At 35.3% G+C, this 12,137-nt stretch overlaps 1 protein-coding gene across 1 annotated transcript; it reads left to right on the top strand.

Moving 5' to 3' along the window:
- The first annotated feature begins 1,129 nt into the window (after window positions 1-1,129).
- Window positions 1,130-12,137, top strand: LOC129747467 (uncharacterized). The gene is made up of 3 exons (XM_055741709.1): window positions 1,130-1,445; window positions 11,005-11,612; window positions 11,742-12,137. Exons 1-3 carry the CDS (start codon window positions 1,308-1,310, stop codon window positions 12,124-12,126), a joined length of 1,131 nt encoding a protein of 376 aa, XP_055597684.1. The 5' UTR covers window positions 1,130-1,307; the 3' UTR covers window positions 12,127-12,137.

Below are 12,137 nucleotides of genomic sequence, written 5' to 3'. Positions count from 1 at the left end.
AGGACCTGGTACGACAATGAGGGAACTTGAATGTGGAAAATAAATCATTAATTGTCTCAAAAGTACGTAATGGATAGATCTATTCCCTTCATAATTTCATAACACAATATTAAAAATATAGTTCAATGAATGAATGACAGTTTTAAACCAACATGGAAAGCAATTCTATTGAACTAATGAAAAAAGCTTCCTTAAGCTGTTGTCTTAGGGTCCTCTACCCTACTATAGATCTCTACAACTTTTAGCACATTTTGAAAACTTTATCATGCACAAACATGTTCAAGATCTGCGGCCTTCAAGTTTTTTTTTACAACACGTGTTCTTATTTCGCATGCTGTGATGCAAAAATAGCAATATTTCGGCTGAAATAGAAACAGTGCTTTAACAAAATTCAACGCCTAAAGATCTTGAAAGCATTTTTGCATGGTGAAATTTTCAAAATGTGCTACAAGTGTCAAAATTTCGACCACTTTTCCCCTCAACACGAGTGAACTTGTTCTAATTTTTATAACCTTGAAATGTTCCTATTAAAAGATCATACCTTTCACCGCTAAGGGTGAGAAATTTATTATCATAATTGGTATAGAACAAGAGAAGGTACTAACGAGTTATTTAAATATTCATTCAGAGAAAACATTCGGGGAACATTCCTCGAATAAGTACTTTTTATGATTTTCCCCCATAATTCCTTCTCAAGGGCCAAAGAGGGCCTACATTAACTAGCAAACAATCCACAAAACCCGAATCAATTTCAAAAAGATATAAATAATCAACCGAGCTCGAATAAAAACGAAGTAAAAAAAACACATTCGAAATAAATTCTTATTTGGCTGGTCCCAAAACTGAAACTAGATAGATAGATAGATAGAGCTCGCACCAACAAATTGAGAAAAAAAATGGGGATTATAAATATTCAATCCGTGAGTCCACACGAAGCCCGGAGCAAAGCGAGGTCGAAAAATGAAAATTCAAAATAGTTTGAATTTATTTTTAAATTTCACCCCAGCTCGACGTCGCCGTCGGTGAAACTTGAATTCTCAATGAATGAATATGAACGGCCGCGGCGCGGTGTGTTGTGTTTATGGTAAAATTTGATTTTTTCCTCACCCAGTTGCTGGTTCAACCGAGAGCTGAGCGTGTTTCGGTTTCGAAAATTTAGTCGACTTCAACGATTTGAACTGATCCAATGTTTTTCCAAGCAGCAACATAAGTTTCCTGGCGGAAGTGATAAGTTCGATCGAAACCGTTTTTCCTGGCCGATATCAGCTGGGGCGAATTCGAAAAGCACGTGTAATTTTCTTCCAGTGATGTTCGATCTCAACTCGAAACTCGATACGGTGTGCAGATTCTGTCTGAGCGATGATGGGCAGCTGTATCTGCTCTTCGGGTTGCACAAAGATCCAAACCTGGTAATTCAAAACGTTCGGATGCTGACGACCATTGAGGTTAGTCTCTAGCTCTAGAGTGATTGATATATTGGGAAAGTTTTCAAGAAAACTTTCGTTAGGCTGAAGTTGTGTTCATCGCAATGAAACTTCGTAACGTTTTGACAATTTTTGAAATCGGTTGTCAAAATTTTATTTGAAAAGTTGGAATCCTGACATTTAAAAAAAAAACTAATAAACTTTTGAAGATATTCAAAATATCCTACTGACCTTTCAATTTGGATTCTGAATCTGAATTCTAAATCTAAATTCTGAATCTGAATTCTGAATCTGAATTATGAATCTGAATTCTGAATCTGAATTCTGAATCTGAATTCTGAATCTGAATTCTGAATCTGAATTCTGAATCTGAATTCTGAATCTGAATTCTGAATCTGAATTCTGAATCTGAATTCTGAATCTGAATTCTGAATCTGAATTCTGAATCTGAATTCTGAATCTGAATTCTGAATCTGAATTCTGAATCTGAATTCTGAATCTGAATTCTGAATCTGAATTCTGAATCTGAATTCTGAATCTGAATTTTGAATCTGAATTCTGAATCTGAATTCTGAATCTGAATTCTGAATCTGAATTCTGAATCTGAATTCTGAATCTGAATTCTGAATCTGAATTCTGAATCTGAATTCTGAATCTGAATTCTGAATCTGAATTCTGAATCTGAATTCTGAATCTGAATTCTGAATCTGAATTCTGAATCTGAATTCTGAATCTGAATTCTGAATCTGAATTCTGAATCTGAATTCTGAATCTGAATTCTGAATCTGAATTCTGAATCTGAATTCTGAATCTGAATTCTGAATCTGAATTCTGAATCTGAATTCTGAATCTGAATTCTGAATCTGAATTCTGAATCTGAATTCTGAATCTGAATTCTGAATCTGAATTCTGAATCTGAATTCTGAATCTGAATTCTGAATCTGAATTCTGAATCTGAATTCTGAATCTGAATTCTGAATCTGAATTCTGAATCTGAATTCTGAATCTGAATTCTGAATCTGAATTCTGAATCTGAATTCTGAATCTGAATTCTGAATCTGAATTCTGAATCTGAATTCTGAATCTGAATTCTGAATCTGAATTCTGAATCTGAATTCTGAATCTGAATTCTGAATCTGAATTCTGAATCTGAATTCTGAATCTGAATTCTGAATCTGAATTCTGAATCTGAATTCTGAATCTGAATTCTGAATCTGAATTCTGAATCTGAATTCTGAATCTGAATTCTGAATCTGAATTCTGAATCTGAATTCTGAATCTGAATTCTGAATCTGAATTCTGAATCTGAATTCTGAATCTGAATTCTGAATCTGAATTCTGAATCTGAATTCTGAATCTGAATTCTGAATCTGAATTCTGAATCTGAATTCTGAATCTGAATTCTGAATCTGAATTCTGAATCTGAATTCTGAATCTGAATTCTGAATCTGAATTCTGAATCTGAATTCTGAATCTGAATTCTGAATCTGAATTCTGAATCTGAATTCTGAATCTGAATTCTGAATCTCAATTCGGAATCTGAATTCTGAATCTGAATTCTGAATCTGAATTCTGAATCTGAATTCTGAATCTGAATTCTGAATCTGAATTCTGAATCTGAATTCTGAATCTGAATTCTGAATCTGAATTCTGAATCTGAATTCTGAATCTGAATTCTGAATCTGAATTCTGAATCTGAATTCTGAATCTGAATTCTGAATCTGAATTCTGAATCTGAATTCTGAATCTGAATTCTGAATCTGAATTCTGAATCTGAATTCTGAATCTGAATTCTGAATCTGAATTCTGAATCTGAATTCTGAATCTGAATTCTGAATCTGAATTCTGAATCTGAATTCTGAATCTGAATTCTGAATCTGAATTCTGAATCTGAATTCTGAATCTGAATTCTGAATCTGAATTCTGAATCTGAATTCTGAATTCTGAATCTGAATTCTGAATCTGAATTCTGAATCTGAATTCTGAATCTGAATTCTGAATCTGAATTCTGAATCTGAATTCTGAATCTGAATTCTGAATCTGAATTCTGAATCTGAATTCTGAATCTGAATTCTGAATCTGAATTCTGAATCTGAATTCTGAATCTGAATTCTGAATCTGAATTCTGAATCTGAATTCTGAATCTGAATTCTGAATCTGAATTCTGAATCTGAATTCTGAATCTGAATTCTGAATCTGAATTCTGAATCTGAATTCTGAATCTGAATTCTGAATCTGAATTCTGAATCTGAATTCTGAATCTGAATTCTGAATCTGAATTCTGAATCTGAATTCTGAATCTGAATTCTGAATCTGAATTCTGAATCTGAATTCTGAATCTGAATTCTGAATCTGAATTCTGAATCTGAATTCTGAATCTGAATTCTGAATCTGAATTCTGAATCTGAATTCTGAATCTGAATTCTGAATCTGAATTCTGAATCTGAATTCTGAATCTGAATTCTGAATCTGAATTCTGAATCTGAATTCTGAATCTGAATTCTGAATCTGAATTCTGAATCTGAATTCTGAATCTGAATTCTGAATCTGAATTCTGAATCTGAATTCTGAATCTGAATTCTGAATCTGAATTCTGAATCTGAATTCTGAATCTGAATTCTGAATCTGAATTCTGAATCTGAATTCTGAATCTGAATTCTGAATCTGAATTCTGAATCTGAATTCTGAATCTGAATTCTGAATTCTGAATCTGAATTCTGAATCTGAATTCTGAATCTGAATTCTGAATCTGAATTCTGAATCTGAATTCTGAATCTGAATTCTGAATCTGAATTCTGAATCTGAATTCTGAATCTGAATTCTGAATCTGAATTCTGAATCTGAATTCTGAATCTGAATTCTGAATCTGAATTCTGAATCTGAATTCTGAATCTGAATTCTGAATCTGAATTCTGAATCTGAATTCTGAATCTGAATTCTGAATCTGAATTCTGAATCTGAATTCTGAATCTGAATTCTGAATCTGAATTCTGAATCTGAATTCTGAATCTGAATTCTGAATCTGAATTCTGAATCTGAATTCTGAATCTGAATTCTGAATCTGAATTCTGAATCTGAATTCTGAATCTGAATTCTGAATCTGAATTCTGAATCTGAATTCTGAATCTGAATTCTGAATCTGAATTCTGAATCTGAATTCTGAATCTGAATTCTGAATCTGAATTCTGAATCTGAATTCTGAATCTGAATTCTGAATCTGAATTCTGAATCTGAATTCTGAATCTGAATTCTGAATCTGAATTCTGAATCTAAATTCTGAATCTGAATTCTGAATCTGAATTCTGAATCTGAATTCTGAATCTGAATTCTGAATCAGAATTCTGAATTTGAATTCTGAATCTGAATTCTGAATCTGATTTCTGAATCTGAATTCTGAATCTGAATTCTGAATCTGAATTCTGAATCTGAATTCTGAATCTGAATTCTGAATCTCAATTCGGAATCTGAATTCTGAATCTGAATTCTGAATCTGAATTCTGAATCTGAATTCTGAATCTGAATTCTGAATCTGAATTCTGAATCTGAATTCTGAATCTGAATTCTGAATCTGAATTCTGAATCTGAATTCTGAATCTGAATTCTGAATCTAAATTCTGAATCTGAATTCTGAATCTGAATTCTGAATCTGAATTCTGAATCTGAATTCTGAATCTGAATTCTGAATCTGAATTCTGAATCTGAATTCTGAATCTGAATTCTGAATCTGAATTCTGAATCTGAATTCTGAATCTGAATTCTGAATCTGAATTCTGAATCTGAATTCTGAATCTGAATTCTGAATCTGAATTCTGAATCTGAATTCTGAATCTGAATTCTGAATCAGTTCTCTTTTGGACGCTGAAGTGAGAAGACGTGTTTCCATAGTGCAGTCTAAGTGCCTGTTGTCAAGGCAAATTTGCCTTTGTTAGTTTCATCGTTGAAACCTTTATCTTTATAAACGGACGTGTTAAGCAAAATGACCACTGGAAGTAATGCAGTTATTCGGAATTTCCGCACAAATTCACTGCGGATTTACTTCGGATCTGATAAACCAATGCCATCGGACTTGGACATTTTTGCTTTCTTCAAGAAAGTTGGGTTTTCTCCTGAAACTCTGAGTGCTATGTACAAGGAAGTTAAAGAGTGCTGCGTATACGCTGTGTTTAAATCGGAAAAAGACATGCAATTAGCTTTTTCGAAGGTTACTGGAAGCGCAAGATTTGAATATGGACACGGTCTCTCTATCGAAGTTTCTGTAACAATAGCAAAAGACACTGTCAAATATGTTCGTTTGTTCGGATTGCCACCGGATATTCAAGACTCGGAGATAGCTCAAGTGCTGGAGAAGTATGGCAAAATCTATCGTATGGTGAGAGAACGGTATGGCGCCGATACCGGTTTTCCCATATGGAATGGAGTGAGGGGCATCCATATGGAAGTTTCCAAAGAAATACCGGCAACATTTCACGTACTTCACTTCCAAGCTCGAGCCTACTATGATGGACTTCAAAATAAATGTTTTTCTTGTGGAGCGTCTAACCACATGAAAAAGGATTGTCCTAAGAGAAAGACGGTGAACGACCGCCTACAGCTCAATGCTGGAAGCGGGGGAGAGGCAGGAAAAAGTAGCTCATCATCATACAGTCAAGTTCTTGCAGCAGGGCCGAGTTCTACTTCTCATGTGTCGCTAAATATGGTGACCTTGATTCCAAAAACATCAGAGAAACAAGAACAACAACAACAACAGTCACAACAGCAACAACAAAAAGAGAACACAATGGGTGAGGTGGTGGAAATTGCATCAGCTGATGAGGACGCAAACCCGGAGCGAGCGGTGGAAACTCTCTCAGAGAATCCAGATGAAGACGCCGAAAATTGGAGAGTCATCGCAGGCCGTGGAACGAAGAGAGGAGCATTGCCAAAAGCTGCATCATCGGACTCTTCAGATGGAGATGCGGAGCTTTCCAGAATACCGGAAACAGCAGACCTTCTTCAAGCTCAACAAATTCGCACCCGTTCGAAACAAAAAAAGCTAAGTGAAAAGCTCGCTCGTGAGAGTTGAGGTGATTTTTTATTATATAAGTTAGACACGGAGAGCTAAACATAACCGAAAATGCAATATACAATGACTATTGGGAGTATAAATTTGAATAGTTCTAATAACGATATAAATAAGCAGCTTTTAAAAGATTTTATTATAAATAATAATATCGATGTGCTTTTTGTGCAGGAGCTAGTTTTTGAAAATTTTAATTTTCTTCCGGGATTTCATCCTATTGTTAATATAGGGACATGCAACAGAGGAACAGGCGTTCTCATTCGTAACACATTCGAACAGACTAGAAGTCTTTTTGATTTGGAAGGAAGAATTACGTCATTAGCCATTAATAATATAAATTTTGTAAACATTTATGCTCCATCGGGATCTAACCACAAGAGAGATAGAGATGAACTTTTCAAGGAAACCATAGCCCCGCATATGGATAAACCAGGTTGTTTGTTTACTTTAATAGGAGGTGATTTTAATTGTATAACTCATCCACAGGATAGTAACGGTACAAACAAAAACTACTCAACAGGTCTGAATCAGTTTATTCAACTATTTTCCCTGAAAGATATTTTTTTACAACTTGGAAAAAATCAGTACACTTTTACTAGAGCCAACTTAAAGTCTCGTATAGATCGTTTTTACGCTCCTCACTCTATTTTAGATAGAGTTGTCGATGCCAGAACACTTTGCGTACCATTTTCAGATCACGCAGCCTTGATTCTGAAATTGAAAATAGATGCTAACAGTTTTGTTTCTCGGGGAAAAGGCTACTGGAAAATAAACAGTATGCTTTTGGAAAAAGAGGAAATTGCTACACGATACGGTCTTCAAGTTGGACATTTAAAACAAAGACATCTTTTTAATGCAGATTTGAACTCTTGGTGGAATTTTGCTTTTAAGATGAAGACAAGGAGTTTCTATAAAAATGAGTCATGGATTTTCAACAATAACAGTAGGTGTCAGAAAAGTGCGTTATACGCTCAACTCGATTCACTTTCCGCTAGACAGCAGGCTGGGGAAAACGTTGATGACGATATTCAAGTTATAAAATCAAAGCTTATGGAATTTGAACATGCTCGATTAAATTATCTTGGGAATCACCTGCCAAATAAACCATTGATAGTTGAAGAAAAAATAAATATATACCAGGTTTCAGTTTTAGTCAACAAGACTCAAAATAGTTCCAGGTTTTGCCTTAAAGAAAATGGAACAAATGTAACAGATGTTCAAAAACTTAAGCAAATGATCACAGAATACTTTTCTAGAACATTCAGAACAAGAAACATCCCAGTAATATTACCTAACTCAGTTGGAAATCCTTTAAACAACATATCAAAACAGCTCAACCAAAATCAAAAAGACATGCTTTTATCTCCAATTACTGAAGATGAAATACTTTTTGTTCTCAAAAACTCTACGAGGAAAAAATCTCCTGGGCCAGACGGTTTGAACTACGAATTTTATTTAAAGCATTTTGATTTAATCAAAAAGGAAATGTGTTCTATATTTAATGGATATTTGCAAGGCGACATGATCCCACCTAAGGAGTTTTCGGCCGGTATCATCTCTTTGATTCCGAAATCTGGAGATAAAACAAACTTGGATAATTATCGACCAATTAGCCAGCTGAACACCGATTATAAAACGTTTACCAAAATTCTGTACAACCGAATCACCTCTGCATTACCAGATATTGTTGGATGTGGTCAAGCAGCTTGTATACCGGACAAATCATGCTTAAATAACCTTAAAGAAGTACGCCGATTAGTAGTTAGAGCTAACGAAACAAGACGATTTAAAGGATTTTTGTTAAGTGTGGACTTTAAAAAAGCGTTTGACAATGTATGCCATGAACTCTTATGGATAATTTTGAGAAAATTCAATTTCCCTGAAACTTTTATACAGTGCATCGAAAGACTGTACACGAAGGCTACCTCTAAAGTAATTTTCAACGGCTTTTTGACAGAAGATATTGAGATAAAGTCATCCGTACGTCAAGGATGTCCACTAAGTATGCTGCTTTTTGTGCTTTATCTTGAGCCTTTAATTCGTTCCATTGATATTAGCATACAGGGAATCATGACATACGATCACATACTAAAGATTGTAGCATATGCAGATGATCTAAATATTTTCGTAAGAAACATCGATGAATTTGATTTAGCTCTCCAAATCATTTTCTCTTATTCTGCTTTGGCTGGTATTGAGATGAACATGGATAAATCATGCTTTTTAAGATTCAACGGTTGTACGGGTGGGCCGATTCAGCTTACTGAAAAATCACAAATCACTGTTCTCGGGTTGATAGTAACTCCAAAATGGACGGAAATGGTGAATGTAAATTATGATAAAATCATTGCTAATATCAAATATCGAAACAGTCTTCATTCTGCTCGGAAACTGAATTTATACGAACGAGTATGGTTTCTGAATACTTTCATATTATCCAAGATTTGGTACATCGCACAAATTTTACCCCCCACTAATAGACACTTGGCAGAAATGAAAACGATTATCGGTTGTTTTTTGTGGCGTGGTATGATTTTTAAATCATGTCGAGATCAGTTGTGTTTGGCTACCGAAGACGGAGGATTAAATTTAGTAGACCCAGCAGCAAAAACCAAAGCTTTATTTATCAGGAACCTTCTGATTAATAATAATCCGGATGTTAACCAAGAACATGAAGATTATTTGTTGAGGATAATGCACCCAGAAATATTAGGTCGTAATACCAAAGAATGGATTGAAGATGCAAAGCTGGTAAAACAATTAGATCACTTGGATACTGCAAAGAAAGTATATTGGAGTATAATAAATGCAAGGTCAACTAAACCATCAATTGTAGAGCGATTTCCCGAAATGGAATGGAAACAAATCTGGCTTAACATCAACTGGAAATGGATACCGAGCGCAGACCGTTCAAATATGTTCCTTCTTTTGAATGACCTAGTCCCAAACAAAGAAAAACTGTTTAGCTATAACATCGGAGGTTTACAAAATGTGATTTGTAATGAATGTTCTGGCCCAAATGACAATAATGAGCATAGAATTAAAGTATGTCCTAATTCCAAAATCATATGGGAATGGTTGAAAGATACACTTCGTATAAAACTGAAAATCGATTGTGCAAAACCAGAAGACCTGTTGAGTTGCAACCTTGAAGAAAGAGAGAAAAGATTGAAATGTGGGCAATGGCTAGTAATTCATGTTATGAGTTTTCTGATAGAAAGATTTCCGAAAGCTAGTATGTATGAATTTAAGAAACAATTTGTAGAATGGAGATGGAGAAACATGAAACAATTAGTAAATGTATTTGGTAGCTTTATGAACATAATAATGTAATCAAGTGTAATGGAATCATGGAAATAAAGTTTGGTTTAGTTTAGTGTAAAAAAAAAAAAAAAAAAAAAAAAAAAAAAAAAAAAAAAAAAAAAAAAAAAAAAAAAAAAAAAATCTGAATTCTGAATCTGAATTCTGAATCTGAATTCTGAATCTGAATTCTGAATCTGAATTCTGAATCTGAATTCTGAATCTGAATTCTGAATCTGAATTCTGAATCTGAATTCTGAATCTGAATTCTGAATCTGAATTCTGAATCTGAATTCTGAATCTGAATTCTGAATCTGAATTCTGAATCTGAATTCTGAATCTGAATTCTGAATCTGAATTCTGAATCTGAATTCTGAATCTGAATTCTGAATCTGAATTCTGAATCTGAATTCTGAATCTGAATTCTGAATCTGAATTCTGAATCTGAATTCTGAATCTGAATTCTGAATCTGAATTCTGAATCTGAATTCTGAATCTGAATTCTGAATCTGAATTCTGAATCTGAATTCTGAATCTGAATTCTGAATCTGAATTCTGAATCTGAATTCTGAATCTGAATTCTGAATCTGAATTCTGAATCTGAATTCTGAATCTGAATTCTGAATCTGAATTCTGAATCTGAATTCTGAATCTGAATTCTGAATCTGAATTCTGAATCTGAATTCTGAATCTGAATTCTGAATCTGAATTCTGAATCTGAATTCTGAATCTGAATTCTGAATCTGAATCTGAATCTGAATCTGAATTCTGAATCTGAATTCTGAATCTGAATTCTGAATCTGAATTCTGAATCTGAATTCTGAATCTGAATTCTGAATCTGAATTCTGAATCTGAATTCTGAATTCTTATTTGAATCTGAATGCAGAATTGGTGAAACTCCCCAAATATTTTTTTTGTTTTCATTTTCAACTTTTTTTAGAATCCTTTATTGTTCAGCCTATATTAAGGCGTTTTATACTAACAGCTTATGATTGTCTTTCTTTTGATTGTTTTGAAAACTTATATGATTTAGGTGCTTTGTAAATTATCCTTCAGTGATTTCAAATGAACATAATCAATCTATAAATAAATTTCAGTTGGTAGAATTTTCTAATCGCGGTATTCAGAAACTATTCCCAATAGATCAAATCAAGTTCAGTTTCAAAATGTTTTAGAGCCAGGGAGGAACTAAAATGAATTCCATTCATCTTTTGTTTCAGCTCTCCACATCGGAAAACATCAATTACAAAATCTGTGAAACATGTTGTGCCTCCTTTGAATTGTGCGTTAAATTTCGGCAAACGTGCGTTCAGGCCGAGAAGAGGATAAAAGAATTGCGCTCGCTGAGCTGCCTGGCATCGGCTTCACTCCCAGCAGCTGTCATTCCGAGTAGCGAAATAAAGCAGGAACTAGAGCCGAGCCCACTGGAACCGGAAGCATTGGACCAACTTTTCAATGAAGACCCCCAAATGAATAGTGGCGGCCTGATGGACCAGTACGGGCTGAACTTTGTAACGCCCCCACTTTTCGATGGCGGTGGAAATTGGCCGGAACAACAGATTTCCGGCGCGTATTGCAACGTCGGTGTTTGGAACAGCCCGGAATCGCCCGTTTTGCCACCGATAATGGGGCCGGTTTCACCTACTTTTCCTTCCCCGACAGGCGGCCCTCAACCGACCATCTCAACAACTGTTTTATCAAAACTGCAACCTGCTAGCTCCAGTTTGTTTGCCTCAGCATCAATCAAAATATCCCGATCAAAATACTTCTGCCAAATTTGCGAGAAACATTTCTTCCAGCGGAACGTTCACATTCAGCATCATGAGAGGTGAGCTTCCAGTTTACCATATTAAACTACTAAAGCATATAATCAATCAATCAAATTTGAATGTTCTGATACTGCTTATTCGAAGAATGCACTCTAATCTAACTTTTTTTTTCCTTTTCATAAAAAAAGGTACAGCAAAGCGTGCTTCCAGTGTTTGGATGAGAAGCTAACCGGAACGTACAGGCCGGAAGTGGCACTGGTGGGGCGGCACACCTGCCGCATTTGTCTGGCGGCCAAGGAGAGTTGTGCCGAGTTTCTGCAGCACTCGATTGCCCACCACGCGGAGGAACATCGGGCCAAGGATTCGTACAAGTGTAACCAGTGCGATAAGGTGTTTGTGCTGAAGGGCGAGAATAGCCGCGGCAAGGTGCACAACTGCGTCCGGAAGATGCACTGCCCGCACTGTCCGCAGTCCTTCCATTATGCCAAAAGTTACCAGAAACATTTGCGGTTCTTCCACAATGTGCCGGCGGACGCGAGCGAGCTCAAGAATCCCTACCTCGGACCGGGATAACGATGGGGATC

Source organism: Uranotaenia lowii, chromosome 2 (genome assembly GCF_029784155.1).
Source record: "Uranotaenia lowii strain MFRU-FL chromosome 2, ASM2978415v1, whole genome shotgun sequence".
Classification (NCBI taxonomy): domain Eukaryota; kingdom Metazoa; phylum Arthropoda; class Insecta; order Diptera; family Culicidae; genus Uranotaenia; species Uranotaenia lowii.
Note: the sequence above shows the minus strand (reverse complement) of the source record. Positions and strands in the feature narration are given on the sequence as shown.

Coding starts and splice junctions, on each gene's coding strand:
- LOC129747467 (XM_055741709.1), top strand. CDS start 1,308: ATGTTCGATCTCAACTCGAAACTCGATACGGTGTGCAGATTCTGTCTG. Junction 1,446..11,004: donor GGATGCTGACGACCATTGAG/GTTAGTCTCTAG, acceptor CTTTTGTTTCAG/CTCTCCACATCGGAAAACAT. Junction 11,613..11,741: donor CACATTCAGCATCATGAGAG/GTGAGCTTCCAG, acceptor TCATAAAAAAAG/GTACAGCAAAGCGTGCTTCC.